The 18154-nt window shown below is 47.4% G+C and overlaps 1 protein-coding gene across 1 annotated transcript in view; it reads right to left on the bottom strand.

Annotated features, from left to right (window-relative positions):
• Positions 1-1694: 1694 nt before the first annotated feature.
• Positions 1695-18154, bottom strand: part of FBXO34 (F-box protein 34) — a 33743-nt gene continuing 17283 nt past the window's right edge. The window contains 3 exon segments of the mRNA XM_044271936.1: positions 1695-2896; positions 2898-4317; positions 6937-7092. Of these exon segments, the coding sequence (XP_044127871.1) occupies positions 2261-2896; positions 2898-4317; positions 6937-7004 (2124 nt within the window). The 5' untranslated portion in view covers positions 7005-7092 and the 3' untranslated portion in view covers positions 1695-2260.

Raw genomic sequence — 18154 nt, 5'->3', positions numbered from 1 at the left:
TGACACGATTATGTTTACACTGTCTGGCCCTGTCAAAGTGCAGAGGGTGCAGCAGTTGCAGAGAGAGCAGAGCCTTTAGATGTAAAGATAACGCCCCCATTGCTCCTAGAGGCTCATTTACATATATTAAAGCATCTTTTTTCTCAGCAATGCGGGCACCAACACAGATGCCTTCAGCTGCCAAGCCCTTCAAATTAACATAGGAAATCAAAGTGTCAGCTGGAGGCATCTGTGTTGGTCCCATGTTCATATGTGCCCGCATTACTGAGAAAAATGATGTTTTAATATATGCAAATGAGCCTCTAGGAGCAACGGGGGTGTTACCATTACACCTAGAGACTGCTCTCTCTGCAACTGGCTCTACCGGATTGAGTCCATCTGTCTAAATAGACACCTGTAGATTACTACATTTACCCAGCAGTGGCTGCTGCTGCTGGGATTGCCACAGTTGACTTTCATATAAAAAGGTTGGCTGTTGGACCGTCGTCCTACAACCCCTTGTGAGCCACTTATTTGTTGCATAGGATCAGGACAGAGATTTTAAAAATGAAAACACTTATTTTGCAGAACTCTTCATTAGGCTGCAATTAAAGGTGGTTTTCGGGTGGTGGCCAATTTGGGCGCCCTCAATCAACCATTTGATTTGAAGGGGTCACTGTGCTCCAGCATGCCCTGCGCCCCCTTCATTGTTCATGCAGCACAGTTCTGGGCTTTTAGTACCTGCTGTGCCTAGTAATATAGCTCAGTCCAATTTACTTTAATGGGACAACAGGCACAGCCGCTACTAAAAGTACAGAGTTGTGCCTGGTAAACACTGACGGGCCCCTTCAAACAGCTGAGTGATGGAGGATAGCGAGAGTCAGACCCCCTTCCTCCACTGATCTGAATTAATTTTAAAGTTTTTTTTTTAAAAAGACTTTTATAATGATTACCTATGCCTAGGATAGGTCATTAGTATCTGATCGGTGAGGGTCCGACTCCCAGGACCCCAGTCAGTCACCTGTTTGAGAAGGCACGACGCTCGCAGTAGCGCTGCAGCCTTCTCGAAGCTTTCCATTTGCCATGTGACATCACGTTCATCGGTCACATGGCTTAGGCGCAGCGCAGCCCCATAGAAGTGAATGGGGCTGAGCTGCGACACCAAGCACAGCCGCTATCAAATGGACGCCGCTGTGCTTGGTGAGCGGAGAGAAGTTTGAGGCAGTACCGAGAGTGCTGGAAGCTTCTCAAACAGCAAGTGTCGGACCCCCACCGATCACCTAATCAGACGATAGGTCATCAGTAAACAAAAGTCTCGAAAAACCCCTTTCAAGACTTTGAAAAAAAAAAAAATGAAAACCCTACAACTTAAAATTTACATAAAGCTAGAAGCCCTCTTTATTAAATTCCAAAAAAAAAAGTTTCAACCTACTGTGAGATTCAGTGACGTGTTCTTATAGTGAATGTCATTAAACAAGGTGACTAGTTATTATATATTTAATTTACTAGATGTTCTGTTAAAAAATAAAAAAAATGCTTAAACATTCTCAAATTATACATCTATAAACTATACTGAAAACATTATAAAAAGGGGAGAAAAATAAATAAATCACACGCAAAAGATCAAGATACGAATAAGGCATATAACACGTTATAGAAAAAAGTGCAAAGTAACAAAAAAATAAAATTTAAATAACACAAAACAAACATCAACAATGTATTCAGCAAGATTGAGGATGCACAATTTTATTGAAGTAAAGCCAGACAATATCCTCCTCCTATACAACATCACAGTATTTCAGACACTTGTGCCGCTTCCCAGTACATCTCTCTCCAGTTAATCCAATGATAAACACTTTAAATGCTTCAAGCCCTATATATTTTAGAGTTTCTTTTTTAGAAACGTCGTACAGAATATACAGATTTAACAAGACACTTAAAATGATGGGGGGGGGACAGACACGCACACACGAAAAAAATCCATCCGTACATACGCATACCTAGAGCCACGACCACTTCCATAGCTGCATTGTAAAGATTAGGTGGCATCGGCTAGCAATAGATTTCATATGTACATCTATCATCAGGAGTTATTTACATAAAAGGGCTAAATATCCAGTTTGAAGAAATGAAAAAGTAAAGGCTCTTGTGTTAAAGAATGTGCAGTTTCGCGACCCCATGAAAAGCAAAAAAAACCCTCATGATTATGTACAATGTAAACGCCATGGGGCATGAAAATCTTTACCCACGAGACCAGTACAATTCCTGCCTGCGGGTGGGGTCAGTCGTCTTCGACCTCGGACTCTTTAGACTTCTTGCAGACTGTTCGGTTAAAGCTGTAAAAAGCCGGCACCCAGCGATTGTCGTGCAGCCCCACCCTACAGCCGCGGCTCTCTTTTTGAGACATGTAGCAGCACATCCAAAAACCCGGGCCGTAAGGTAAAGCTTGGCAGTACGGTTTGGGGTGCCAAAGGCAAAGGGACACGTCGCCCCTCGCAAACTTTTTCTTGCACTGCTTGCAAGGGTCGTCTTTGTAGCGAGGGTCCCGCACCCACAGCGAGTCGCACGGTCGAATGTCGTAATGTTCGATGATGAATTTGAAATAGCAGGAAGTGCATTTTAGGGCGGCCAGTGATCGGGTGGGGAGATACTTGAATATCTTCACTAGGATGTGATGGGGCAGGAAAGCCATGTACTGCTGAGGCTCCAAGAGCTGTTGGATCTTAAACCTGGTCTCGAGAAAATCGTGAGACACCTGCCTCTTTACGGAGGACGTGTCGAGTACCTGAGTTACGTTGCCGAGCGAGGATATGGAGACGGCGTACTGTGCAATCACTGAGCTCTTCTGCATACGCAGAGTACTGTCAAAGGCATGTTTCTCTGGGGCGCCTGCCTGCGACTTTGTTTCAGGGTTGATTCCTTACATGTGCTTGCTTTGCATCAGTTTCATCATTTTTAAAGAACAAGACCCCTGGCGAAGGGTCCACTAATAAAGCTTTGTCCTGTGCGTGCATTAAGACATCCTCAGTCTTACAAGAGGGATCAGGGATCCTGTCTGAACACTCCACCTTTTCATCAGGTGCACCATCATTCACCGTCTGACTCTCAAACGAATCACATTCAACAGCTTTTATACAGACAGAAATCGATAATTTACAAGGATCCACAGTTATCTCAACGTCACCCCTACACCTCATTTTCAGATAGGTCTCCCTTACAAGTTCAAGGTCTACATTGGCCACAAAAAAGTCTTCCATAGGTGGCAAAGACTCTGAATCTTGAGGCTTAGGTGGAGCACAGTGGTCTTCATTTTGAGAGCCATTTTTATCCACCACAGAAGCGGCAGAGTCTTTTTCAGGATCCGCTGCATCATCGTGAGCATGGCTAGCTCCTGGCTGTGAGCCACTGGCGAGCAGCATCCGGCCAACGTTCCTCCTGAAGCTGTTGTTCCTCGAGAGTCCTCCTGATTCCCGATCGTTCTGGCGCCTCAGACATTCAGACTCCAGTTTAGCAACCATTTCCAAGACGCACACGGAGTCCAGTTCGGCCTTCTCTGAATTGTCTCTCTCAGAGGGGTTCTCACTGGCTCCGAGTGCAATCAAGGAGATGGGCTGAAGGGCACATTTCAACGTTCCAGTAGGTTTCGAAGGATGGGAGTTGGAAAAAGTTTTAGCACAATCAGAAAGTAACGCACTTGCTCTTTGCTCTAGAAACGCTACCATCTCTATCACAGAAAGGGGTCTTCCAGGAAGAATCCCATCACCATCAGTGACAAAATTTATTGAACAGTCTTCGACTCTACTTGGGAAAGATTCGGCGAGGAGGCACTTTTTCTGCGCTTCCTGCACCTTCTCCAAATGGTTCTTCATGCGTTTAAGATCCGCTGATTTCTTTCGCCTTTTAGCAGCTCTTCCACTCATGTCCCCAGTGTTTTTCACCTTCATTGAGCTGTTCCTATTGTTGCTGCAGTGATGAGAGGCAAAAAAGGCAATCTTCTCCTTCGTGTTTCCAGGCTTGATGAGTGCACAGCTATCCAACGTGCCCTCTCCTTCGTCACCCTGATGGATGGTTGCAGGTGGGACATTCTTTGCTTTGACGTCAAAGCTGTTGGAGGAGCTCATCCCTGCTGTATTGCACATGGTGTTCTGGGACAGCGTGCCCAGCGGCCTGCGGGGCGGATTGTCCGTACAGGGTAAACAATTCTTGGTGGCGACATTACGCTTTTCTTCCTTTGCAGAGCTTTGGTTGTTCAGATGCATGCCTTTGTTTGATCTTGGTTCTAGAAGAGATTCTTTTTTCTGGACCTTGTGATATGGCTTTAAATGCATTCCAGAAGCCCTGCGAAAGACATGGACACCACAGTCAGTCACTCTGTAGCGCCCTCAGCTCAAACGATTGGTTTTAGTTCTACATATACAGGTCCTTCTAAAAGAATTAGCATATTGTGATAAAGTTCATTATTTTCTGTAATGTACTGATAAACATTAGACTTTCATATATTTTAGATTCATTACACACAACTGAAGTAGTTCAAGCCTTTTATTGTTTTAATATTGATGATTTTGGCATACAGCTCATGAAAACCCAAAATTCCTATCTCAAAAAATTAGCATATCATGAAAAGGTTCTCTAAACGAAATTTCATCCGACCAATAAAAGAAAAGTGTTTTTAATACAAAAAAAGTCAACCTTCAAATAATTATGTTCAGTTCTGCACTCAATACTTGGTCGGGAATCCTTTTGCAGAAATGACTGCTTCAATGCGGCGTGGCATGGAGGCAATCAGCCTGTGGCACTGCTGAGGTGTTATGGAGGCCCAGGATGCTTCGATAGCGGCCTTAAGCTCATCCAGAGTGTTGGGTCTTGCGTCTCTCAACTTTCTCTTCCCAATATCCCACAGATTCTCTATGGGGTTCAGGTCAGGAGAGTTGGCAGGCCAATTGAGCACAGTAATACCATGGTCAGTAAACCATTTACCAGTGGTTTTGGCGCTGTGAGCAGGTGCCAGGTCGTGATGAAAAATGACATCTTCATCTCCATAAAACTTTTCAGCAGATGGAAGCATGAAGTGCTCCAAAATCTCCTGATAGCTAGCTGCATTGACCCTGCCCTTGATAAAACACAGTGGACCAACACCAGCAGCTGACATGGCACCCCAGACCATCACTGACTGTGGGTACTTGACACTGGACTTCAGGCATTTCCCTCTCCCCAGTCTTCCTCCAGACTCTGGCACCTTGATTTCCGAATGACATGCAAAATTTGCTTTCATCCGAAAAAAGTACTTTGGACCACTGAGCAACAGTCCAGCGCTGCTTCTCTGTAGCCCAGGTCAGGCGCTTCTGCCGCTGTTTCTGGTTCAAAAGTGGCTTGACCTGGGGAATGCGGCACCTGTAGCCCATTTCCTGCACACGCCTGTACACGGTGGCTCTGGATGTTTCTACTCCAGACTCAGTCCACTGCTTCCGCAGGTCCCCCAAGGTCTGGAATCGGTCCTTCTCCACAATCTTCCTCAGGGTTCGGTCACCTCTTCTCGTTGTGCAGCGTTTTCTGCCACACTTTTTCCTTCCCACAGACTTCCCACTGAGGTGCCTTGATACAGCACTCTGGGAACAGCCTATTCGTTCAGACATTTCTTTCTGTGCCTTACCCTCTTGCTTGAGGGTGTCAATGATGGCCTTCTGGACAGCAGTCAGGTCGGCAGTCTTACCCATGATTGCGGTTTTGAGTAATGAACCAGGCTGGGAGTTTTTAAAAGCCTCAGGAATCTTTTGCAGGTGTTTAGAGTTAATTAGTTGATTCAGATGATTAGATTAATAGCTCGTTTAGAGAACCTTTTCATGATATGCTAATTTTTTTAGATAGGAATTTTGGGTTTTCATGAGCTGTATGCCAAAATCATCAATATTAAAACAATAAAAGGCTTGAACTACTTCAGTTGGTGTGTAATGAATCTAAAATATATGAAAGTCTAATGTTTATCAGTACATTACAGAAGATAATTAACTTTATCACAATATGCTAATTTTTTTAGAAGGACCTGTATTATATACTACATGATCTGGCTAAACTGTTAGCCGCTTCCCATACGGCTTGTGTAGACCAGGCCTCTCTATAATCCTTGCCCGTAATGAAGATAACCAGGGCAATCAAACCTTGGGACCGGGTCAAAGGGTTATCCCACAAAAACACACCAACCACTAGAGTGTGGGTCTCAAGATCCTGTTCCTCTCCTTCATGTGATCACTTTGGGTCCCAGTAGTCAACCATCCATCACCCATTCTGTGGGTAAGTGCTAAATGTTTTTCATGGGATAACCCTTGTAAAGGGGGTGGTTTAACTTTTTTTTTTGGGGGGGGGGGTGTTCACACTACTGGCTGCAGCGGTCACATGACCAGCTTCAAAAAGGAAGACCGGTACAAGAAAGCCTCCACCAAAAGGTGAATACTACATTTAAAGGATCACTAACTTTTCATGTCAAAAATTGTGATTGGTGGGGGGGCTGGGTACCGATACCCCCAGCGAACTCTAGGACGAGGAGAGAGAAGCACCTGCATATCGCGCTCTCTGTCCTTGCTGCACGAGACGGGCTCCATAGAATTTTATGGGCCCCATCTAGAGTCCGAGAAAAGAGAGCTTATGTGCGTGCTTCTCTCCCCTCTACGGATCTCTCCCCTCTGCACTCAGACCCCCACCGATCACACAGATTTGCTATGTCTCTATGACATAGGACAAGTTTTGTGAAATGTTAATGACCCTTTAAATTGAACCAGTCACCTTGAGAATGCAGTGCAATCTGCAGGCAGCATGTTAGAGAGGACGACGTGTGAGAGCACATCCCCTGTCATAAGGGACGCGGCCATGTTTGGGGATGGGGGGGGGGCGCGACCTGCATCCCTGCACTGTTACCAATAACACCATCTACATAACCTGTCCAGGCGCACGCAGACCGCTTACCGCTTGACATGTTGATGCGAGTGGAATTTCAGTGGTTCCCTGTGGAGGCCGGCTCTGCTGGAACTCATCCTAGCTGCCTGCACACGAGGCGCGTCGTCACAGCCAGTCCATGTTGCTTATGGGGTGTAGCGCTCTTCGTCACAATGTCGTGGTCAACTGTGGAAACGCAAACAGAAAAAAGGAACATTTTAACAGGATTGATGCCCGGGACAGATAATGATCCAGCATGCACAAGACACGTCACAGTAAACAGACACCACAGACGTGCCGATTGAGGCCCTCTCTCCGCTGCCTAATTAAAAGTGTGAGGTCGCTGCATTTTGTTTAGTAGGGCTTGGCTTGAAAAGACTGTAAAGCGTGAAGTGCGATGAGCAGGGACGCGCGGCTCTTACTCCACCACCTATTTAAGGCAAACGGGCTTAAAAATAGCTGAACTGAAGATTTCCACAACTCAACACTTGCAAGGAATCTGCCCGGAGACTAAAAATACAAGAGCCGAGGCTGACACTTCACATTCCAGGTGTAACACAGAGGATCCAGACATGGAAGAAAGGGGGTAATGAGTGCGACGGCCGAGTGCAACACCCTAAGGAGCACGGTACTTCACACATAAGGTCCTCACCGAGTATGAAGGCGTAGGAGACTCCATGTACAGCTCTGCCACGTGCCTAGCGACTTATTACAGGGTCAGACAGCAGAGACCTGGTACCGGGGGCAAATCTAAAAGTAGTGAATTAAAAAAAAAAAAAAAACAGAACGTGGCAAAAACCTTCAAGAGCCCTGGAAGTAGGGCTGCAGCAGAAGTGCCAGACGGAATTAGGAATCAGGGTGGTACGTGGGTCGCACCTGCAGCACACAAGTATCTGGATGCCAGCTCTGCAGGATCTCCAGCGTTAACAGGGCGTTTGCCTCTAAAGCAGAGACTCTTCTTCAGTTGACATAAAGAGGACCTCTAACCTTTAGTAACTCGCTGCATTCCCCCGTGTAATAATTCTGGAGCATCTATTCTTATGACTGTGTGGTGCCATTGCAGGTTGGCAGGCCTGGTGACCGAATGGAAAGAGAGAGGGTGTATTTTACAACAGGTTATTCATCTGGTGATGGCGCAGGTGTATTATACAGGCGGGAGGACTCCGAATGACTAGGAAATTATATTCGAGAGGCGTTTCAGTAAATGATTAATAGGTTATGAAATGCAAGAAGGCTTGAAACTCAGGGCAGATTCTTAAAGGGAAAGTAAACATGAGGAGCGGGCTACACTGCAGGGAAAAATCAAGCATCTACACGGGGAACCCCGTTATCGATTACAGGATTAATTATGGGAAAATACATTTGGGGAAAAGCTTAAAAAATTAAAAAATAAACTTTTGAATGATCGATTACTAAAGCAGAGCCATACACATTCATTTAACATCCGCCAAACCTACCAAATGTAAGAGTATAGACAACCATCTGACATGTATGTGGGTGGCCTGACTGGAGGGACAGAAGGGTCATGCTGTTGGATTTCAACATATCCAATCCCTTTGATCTCAGGGGAGGTAAGCCGCCTCCAGGTGTCCGTCTCTGTTAAGCGAGCAAGTGTGCGGGGCCCATGAGGTGTCTGGCTATATGAAGTGTATGGCCGGCTTAAACTGCAAGCGGAGGGTTAAATATCCTCTGAAAAGGATTAGTGAGGGAGGTCCCCACCACGCCCTGAAGCCAACTTTCACCTCAGCTCCCATTTCATTATTGCAGAGCAAGAACTGGCACAGGACACACGACCGACAACCAGACTGGTTTTTATACCTGGTGATCTTAAAGGGGTTGTCCAGGTCTCATATATATATTATATCTATATAAATCCCCTCCGCACACGCGACCTGTGAGGAGACTGCTCCTTGGGTCTACTGCCATCTGCAATGCTCTTTCGTCTCTGCGTGTGAACTTCCGGACTGAGCGGTCACCTGCACCAATGACTGGCTGCAGAAGCGGCACATGACCACAATGACGTGCTGCTTGAGAACAGGTCACTGCTGCAGCCAGTCATGGGTTGCACCAGCGCACATGACCCCTGTCCATCCCAGAAGTTACATGCTGGGATCGAAGCACAAAGGGGAGCAGCTTTCTGCCTCAGAAATCTGCCCTGCTCGAACGAGGCCGTGTTTCCTTCCCCATGTTCCAGGTAAAACCAGAGGGCAGGGGCCACCACAGGTTGTTCCAGAGGACTTTCCTTTCTTCCTTCAGGATTATAGTTCGAGTGAACCTACAGTCAGGGCCAGCGTTCGGGGGGGATGCAAGCAGGGGAATTGCCCCATCCCTAAATGGGGCCCCCTGCTGAGCTGCCCAGACAGATGTGGAAGAGAGCTGGTGGCTGCACCTGAGAAGAGCACAGCAAAAAGGAGCGCTGGTCCCTGGTCTCGAGACCTCTCTCTCTCACTGGAGGCCCTGCACTGGGAATGTAATGGCCTCCTCTAGCCTGCTCCCCTGGTGTATGGAGAGTTCAGAAGGACACCTTCTAACTGACCTGACATATGTGCTGCCGGCCCCTCTCTCTGTGCTGCTTGTTGGCAGACACAACCTGATGGATACAGCTGGACAGACCCCGGACTAACAGGAGGGGAGATAGCCTGCAGAGAATGTACCGGACCTGTCCCTCTGCACAAACCCGCCCTCTCTCAGGGCTCATGCACAGGCCGTTGTGCGGCCGTTCTGTGGATTGGGGACTACAATTTGCGGTCCCCAATGCACGGGCACCATCTGTGCGGTTGCCGCAGACAGAAACAGACCCATTCAACTTGAATGGCTCCATGATCCGTCCACACTGCAAAAACAGAGAGAAACCACAACGGAAGTACTCTATAATGCTTCCGTCCCTCCGTTCCAGACGGCACCTTTTGGATTGCGGACGGACCTATTCAAGTGAATGGATCCATATCAGTGATGGGAGGGGGTGCCTGCATATTGCAAACGAGCAACGGCCGTCTGCATGAGCCTTTAGGCTGAGTGCACACTTCAGTTATTTCCATCAATTATTGTGGGCCAAAACCACAGAACAGGAGGAAATCTTTCAATTATACCGGATCTCTGAGTAGCCTTCACTACTGGTTTGGGCTCACAATAACTGATGGAAATAACTGATATCAGATTGGTTGGGGGGGTCTGACACCGCCATCGATCAGCTGCTTAGTGTACAGGAGTCTCCATATACCGTGCAGTTTCTGGCGCCAGTGTACTGCAGTGCCCCACCTATTCACTTGTATCGGAGCCCAGCTGCAGTACCCCAGCATGGCCACTACATGGTGGACAGCGCTGTCTGCTTCCAGCTCTGTACACCGTATAGCTTTCAGCACAGGCAGCTGTCGGGCCCCCACCGATCTGCCACTTTAGTCCGGACAACCTCTTTAATGTACTGCGTATGGCCACTATTAGGCCTCTTTCACACGAGGGTCCCAGATTTGCTCGGGATGCTTTGAGTTTGCATTGCGGGAATACCGCGCGAGTATGCACGCAATTGCAGTCAGATTCGACTGCGATTGCGTTCCAATGTTCATTTTTTCCCTGTGCGAGTGCAATGCGTTTTGCACGCGCGTGAGAAAAAACTGAATGTGGTACCCAGACCCAAACCGCTTCACGTAATCGTGCTCACCATGTGGGGAGCGTGATCACGTCATCAGAAGGTCCTGAAAGAAGAAGCTAGAAGAGGATGCCGGCTGCGCGAACAAGAGGATGAGGGGGAATTAAAAAAATTAAGCCCTGAATCCACATTTTAGTTAGTATTCTGTATTCAGAGCGCTATTATTTTCCCATGTTATAAGGGAACATAATACAGTGAATTTACTTGAATGGGGTCCGGGGTTGAAAGCGCAGAATATAGAACATGCTGCGATTTTGACGCAACGCATATGTGATGCGTGAAAATCACCGCTCATCTACACAGCCCCATTGAAGTGAATAGGTCCGGATTCAGTGCGGGTGCTATGCATTCACCTCACGCATTGCACCCGCGCGGAAAACTCGCCCGTGTGAAAGGGGGCCTTAGGGGTAGGACACCACAAATGAAAGTAGTCAGACCGCTACTTATTTTCTTTGCACCCCATAGCAGATGGCTACGAGAAATAGCTAGAAGCACAATCCTCGCTAAAAAAAAAAATACTAAAAGGGTTTACATGTCCAAAAGGTCAGCAGTCTAGACAGAGCGGGAACAATGTCCGGAGACAAGGGCTCTCTCATTTCTGGCTTTTTCCGAGACTTAAATAGACGGCAAACAGGGAGTTGCTTCCAGTCTACCAGAAAGTGCTATATGGGCTGCATACTGGACCTGTCTGCACATGTTACCTATGCTCCAATCTAACCAAATAATGAAGCCTGGATCAGGGGTTTAATGAGGGAAGCACACGGGTTTATAGAAAATGGGCCCTCGTCTACTATTTTACACAGTTCTCAGAAATGGCCAGACATAAAACATGCATACGATATACCTGAATACCGCCATACAATGTCTACAACACTGCTATTCATAACACTACCATGCCCAATACCTTAAAGGGCATCTCTCAGCAGATTTGTACCTATGACACTGGCTGACCCGTTACATGTGCGCTTGGGCAGCTAAGGCATCTGTGTTGGTCCCATGTTCATTTGTGCCCGCATTGCAGAGAAAAATTATGCTTTATTTTATGTAAATGAGCCTCTAGGAGCAACGGGGGCGTTACCTTTACACCTAGAGGCTCTGCTGTCTCTGCAACTGCTGCACCCTCTGCATTTTGACTGACAGGACCAGGTGTGATCACATTTTCACTACCTGGCCCTGTCAAAGGCACACCAGGAACACTTGCTCTGCACTGGAGGCAGCAGGACCCGACACTCCCAGTGTGATCATGTGACGTTACAGCGCTGGGAGCGTCAGGTCCTGCAGAGTGAGTGTTTCCAGCTGTGCCCATGGTGAGGTTTTTTTGTTTGTTTTTTTAATTCTTGGCACTAACAGGTGGTGGGAGTGCCACTTTATAGACTTAGGGCACTGTATGGGGTCCATTAGATGTTCTGGGGCACTGTGGAGGGGCATGAATATATACTGAGGGCACTGCAGGGGTTGGGGTTTTAAACAAACAAAAAAAAAAAAGTTTTTTATTGGATGTTACAAACGCATGCAAAACAGATATCATGGACCAACCCCTTTAAAGGCAACATCTCCTAGTCAGATCTTACAAGGGTTAGTGGATTTGGTGGCTTTATGGGTGGGCTGGACCTTCTAAAAGCAGTACTGCAGAAGCCCCCATAAACTGCACACACAAAAACAAACACCACAATAACTGCCACTGGATGCCATATTTGAGTGATAAGCTGGGGGGGGATAATGGGACCGCTGTATTACAATGCAGATTCATACTATTCAGGGCAAGTGTAAGGCCTCATTCACGTGTTAGTGTTCGATCACTGATTGTGAGCCAAAGGCCTCTTGCACACGACCGTATGCATTTTTGTGGTCCGCAAAATACAGATCCACATAAAATACGGATGATGTCTGCGCGCATTACGTATTTTGCGGAATGGAACAGCTGGCCCCTAATAGAACAGTTCTATCCTTGTCCAGAATGCGGACAATAGGACATTTTTTAGCGGAACGGATGTACGGAAAGAGAATGCACACAGAGTACATTGCGTTTTAGTTTTTTTGTGGAACCATTGAAATGCATATTTCCGCATATGGACCTCAAAAACGAAAAAAACAAAATAAATAAACACGGTATAATGGAAAGATCTACACATCTGTTTTTGACCCGAAACTGGAAATCACTGACCGAGCACTGAGCAAAAACTGACTGTGTGAATAAGGCATAAGGCTGGAGAACATTAAAGAGGACCTTTCACTAGAATAAAACATCTAAACTAACTATACAGACATGGAGAGCGGCGCCCAGGGATCCCCCTGCACTTACTGTTATCCCTGGGCGCCGCTCCGTTCTCCGGTATAGCCTCCGGTATCTTCCTATGTTAGGCTCCACCCAGGGGAACCTGCCGGCGTCTCATTCTCCCATGCTGTAGCGCTAGCCAATCACAGCGCTCAGCTCAGCCTCAGAGAAAAAAAAACTCAGGCTATGAGCTGAGCGCTGCGATTGGCCAGCGCTACAGCATGGGAGAATGAGCCGACGTCAGGTTCCCCTGGGTGGAGCCTAACTATGAAGATACCGGAGGCAATACCGGGAGAACGGAGCGGCGCCCAGGGATAACAGTAAGTGCAGGGAGATCCCTGGACGCCGCTCTCCATGTCTGTATAGTTAGTTTAGATGTTTTATTCTAGTAAAAGGTCCTCTTTAAACCTATTAAAAGGGGTCTTCAGTGTCAGGAGGAAACTAGACAACCCTGGGAAAGAGCCTGCAATAAAGAAGCAAGCTCAAAATGCCCATCAGATCCACGCCGCGTCCCCAATCAGCATCTGTGCGGAGGTGACATCATGTCAGCAACATATGACCTCTGCAGCCAGTAATAAACCTCAGCATACACCTTCCAAACCTCCACCTATTCCCAAATTGTTGCTCTCTCAAGCCCCCTGCTGTTTACCCCAACGTGTAGGTTACGTGACTGATGCCCCCCTCCTTTCTCTCCCGAGTGGTGCCACGACCACCACTGTCATCAGGCGACACGATACACATGGGATCATGCACACCGAGTCCCCGCAGCTCCATTCTCCAAGCGGCACACATAAAAAACATGGATGCACACGCTGATGCAAAATGGCCATGAAAAACTGATAGTTTAATAGATGTGTGTGTTGTGTGAATGTAGCCTTACACTGCCTGGTCTAAGTGTACACGCTACATATCAGGATCTGTAAATCTGCCGCAATCTATCGTCACCGTGTTTAAAGCAGTTACATTTTTACACGCCGTTCAATCTATCATTCAGACAAAAAAAAAAAAGGGGCCAGAAGATCACGGCCGTATTTTTACGGTATTATTACTACTTCCAACCTCTGCCAAAGAACATACCCGCTGATGAGAGCGATCCACTTTTATTTTCATGGCAGCAGAGAAGTCGGCCAAATAAAACGGGCGTGTACCGCACAAAACAATCCTGGAATCTGCTACTAGGATAAATGAAAAAGTGATGTCATTGAGAGGCGAGCGTTCCCTTTGCTTTCAATAAAAGGGCCGCACGTCCCAGAGACACATTCACGCGAGTACACAAGTCTCTAGGGTGACTTATGCAGGAGTCGCAAGTCTATAACATGGGTCCAGGGACATTTAAAACCGAAAATGGAGTCACAAGGAAGAGCTGGCGCCCCCTTAAGGAAGTAACTGGTATAGCGCGACGGAAACGATCTCAGATACCATCTCACCCGGTATCTTTGTCACACTAAATATCTATCATTCAATTTCTATAGGATACCTTTAACCAAGGAGGAGTATATACACCCCGTGAAAATGTACACAGTGCGACCGTGTATATAGCGAGGCACCCCCTGTGCAAACACTGCAGGCAGATCGGACCGCTTTCGTTGGCTGAAGGGGACAAGAAGTCAAGTTTGCATCTCGCTGGCAATCTCAATGTTTCCATATGGGGAGCAAAGTTGAAAAAAATAATTATATATACACACATACACACACACACACACACACATTTTTGAGACAGGAAAACACTAAAACCGCTGTTGTGACTCGCTCTGGTAGACAGGATTAGTGGACGCAGTATAGAGGCAACAACAAGTTCTTTGGATCTAACAGTTCAGTGTTTTATTCACACTTTAGGCAAGTGACAAAACAAGCAGTCATATTCAAACAAAAAGTCACCTTGTGGTGTCGGTGGTAATTCACACCATGCGGCAATTCTGCCTCAACGAGTCCTTACCGATAGCAGCACCAACCTGTTTTATACCAAATAGGTAGCAAGCCTTCATCCAGAAACAAGGCTCCTAGATCCCAACAAAGAGACATTGCTTCTGAGTCCAGTTGCCTATTTAAGGACAGCCAGGTGCTGCCAAAACCCAGACCGGCACTTAAATCAGTTTTCCCAGACCAAGCCTCTCACTGTCACATACACCACGCCCCTTTGTTCAACCCTGAGGGGGTGAACACACGCCAGACAGTGTACCCAGGAAAGGGCATCTGCGTTTTCCTGTAACTGGCCTGCCCTGTGTTCTACCGAAAACGTAAAGTTTTGTAGGGAGAGAAACCATCGGGTGACCCGGGCATTTCTATCCTTTGCCTGGCTCATCCACTTGAGAGAAGCGGTCAATCACCAGGCGGAATTTTGTCCCCAATAAATAGAGAGATTCTAGTGCCCACTTGATAGCCAGGCGCTCTCTCTCCACTATACTATACCGGGTCTCGGCTGGGGTGAGCTTACGGCTGAGTAAGACAACTGGATGCTCCTCCCCGTTGACTTCCTGAGACAGTACAGCACCAAGGCCTACTTCAAAAAAGGCAGTTTATAGTACAGACTGAAGTAGGGCACCACCAATAGGGGGGACCCACACAGGGCCGACTTCAAGGTTGAGAAAGCCCCTTCCAGGCGATCATCCCAGCGAACCATCATTGACTTGCGTCCCTTCAAGAGACCTGTCAAGGGCGCGGCTAGAGTAGCAAAGTGGGGAACAAACCCCATGTAATAACCCACCATTCCCAGGAATGACTTTTTGCCTAGTTATGACAGGTCGGGGCCAATTCCGTATCGCCTCTATTTTGTTCACTTGGAGTTGATGACTCCTCGACCAATGACATACCCCAGGTTCTTAGTCTATTCTAACCCCATCACACTTTTTTTTGGGCCAGCGATTAGGCCAGCTTTCCGAAGGGAGTCCACTACAGCCTGCACTTTGGGTAGGTGACTTTCCCAGTCGGTACTGTGGATGACAATATAGTCCAGGTAAGCCGAAGCACACAGACGATGTGGACGAAGCACAATGTCCATTACTTGCTGAAAAGTTGGGGGGGCACCATGCAGAACCAAAGGGTAAGACCTTATATTGATACAACACCTCAGGCGTAATGAAGGAAGTTCTCTCTTTGGCAGCCTCCATTAAGGGCACCTGCCAGTACCCTTAAGTAGGGATCGACCGATTATCGGATTTACCGATATTATCGGCCGATATTCAGGATTTTGAACGCTATCGGTATCGGCATTTATTTTGCCGATATTCCATGGGAACACAGATCGCGCTGCTGACAGCGCTCTCCGTGTTCCCCTTAGCAGCACAGGGGAGAAGGAGCAGTGTCTCCTCCCCCTGTGCTGCTGCTGCTGCCAATGAGAGGACAGGGGACAAGAGGAGGGGAGGAGCTATGGCCACTGCGCCACCAATGAAGCTTAATCTCTCATTTATTCATATACAGGAGGCAGGAGCTGCAGGATCACATAGCCGGCTCCCGACCTCTATGAGCTGTAGCTGCGATCTGCGGTAGTTAACTCCTCAGGTGCCGCGGATCGCAGCTACTTGTCATAGAGGTCGGGAGCCGGCTATGTGATCCTGCGCAGCCAGCTCCCGCCTCCTGTATATGAATAAATTAGAGATTAAGCTTCATTGGTGGCGCAGTGCGCCCCCCCCAAGCCCCCCAGTATTAGACATTGGTGGCGCAGTGCGCCCGCCCCCCCAGTATTAAGCATTGGTGGCGCAGTGCGCCTCCCCCACCAAACCCCCCAGTATTAAGCATTGGTGGCGCAGTGCGCCCACCCTCCCCCCCAGTATTAAGCAGTGGTGGCGCATAGGGCCCCCCCACCCCAGTCGCAATGCGCCCCCCCCCACAGGATCCGCTCTCCCCTGCTCCTCCGATCGGAGCCCCAGCAGCCTCTATCAGGGTGAATAGGACAAGGGTTCTAGTCCCTAAGGGGGCTAAAAGTTAGTTAAAAAAAAAAAAAAAAAAAAAGTTACAAAAATAAAAACACCAAAATATTAAATATAAATTAAAAAGATTTACAAAAAAAAAAAAAAATACACATTAACAATAAACATTAATTTTCTGCAGATTTGTGGGAATTTTTATTTTTTTTCAAAAATGAAAATTCCCAGAATATCGGTATAAATTATCGGCTATCGGCCTGAAAGCTCACAAATTATCGGTATCGGCCCTAAAAAATCAATATCAGTCGATCCCTACCCTTAAGCGAGGTCGAAAACAGAAAAATACCGGGCTTGTCCTAACCTCTCGATGAGCTCATCCACCCAGGGCATGGGATACGCATCGAATTTGGATACCTCGTTAAGTTTTCGAAAGTCGTTACAAAACCGAAACGTCCCGTCCGTCTTGGGTATCAATACTATAGGACTGGCCCACTCACTTTTTGGCTTCTCAATGATATCTAGCTGCAAAATTAGCTGCACCTCCTCAGATATGGCTTGTCGCCGAACCTCGGGCACCCAGTATGGTTTTAAATCTGACTTTTGCCTGAAACTCACTGACAATGTCATGCTGGATTATGGAAGTGCGCGCAGGGAGGTCCAAAAACACATCCATGTTCCGACTAATATACTCCCTGGCCTCCCGAGTCTGTTTAGAGGAGAGGCTGTCAGCAATTTTTACTGTGGCAGCCGCTTCTCTTGCATCAGACAAAGGGGCCGTAACCCTTTCTCCTAGAAAACCAGGCCACGAGCTGTCTTCTGTACAGGTTTCCCTATCTTTCCACAGTTTGAGTAAATTCATATGGTAAACCTGCTTCGGCTTTTGCCGCCCTGGCTGGTCACGGTGTACCTTGTAGTTTACAGCTCCAATTTTCTCGAGTACCTCGTAGGGTCCCTGCCACCTAGCCAGGATATTACTGTCCACGTTCGGTACCAAAACCAAAACCTGATCACCCGGGTTAAAGATCCGGACCCAAGCCTGCAGGATTATAAACCCGACTCTGGGCTCGCTGAGCTGCCTCCATATGCTCCCTAACAAGAGGCAACACTGTCTGTCTGATCTTACATCTGGGTAACATACTCAATGACACTTATGTGGAGTGGGTTGTTCCCACGCCTCTTTGGCCACGTCCAAGAGACCACGAGGGTGTCGGCCATATAGCAGTTCGAAGGGCGAGAACCCAGTAGAGGCCTGGGGTACCTCTCGCACTGCGAACATGAGATAAGGCAGACTGAGATCCAGGCCTTCCCATCTTTAGACACTACCTTTTTCAACATTTTTCAATGTTTGGTTAAACCGTTCTACCAGACTGTCCGTTTGCGGATGGTAAATGGACGTCTGAAGTTTTATGTGCTGCAACTTACAGAGTTCCCTCATCACCTTGGGCATAAAGAGGTTCTGACTGA

Source organism: Bufo gargarizans, chromosome 11 (assembly GCF_014858855.1).
Source record: "Bufo gargarizans isolate SCDJY-AF-19 chromosome 11, ASM1485885v1, whole genome shotgun sequence".
In the NCBI taxonomy this organism is placed as follows: domain Eukaryota; kingdom Metazoa; phylum Chordata; class Amphibia; order Anura; family Bufonidae; genus Bufo; species Bufo gargarizans.
Note: the sequence above shows the minus strand (reverse complement) of the source record. Positions and strands in the feature narration are given on the sequence as shown.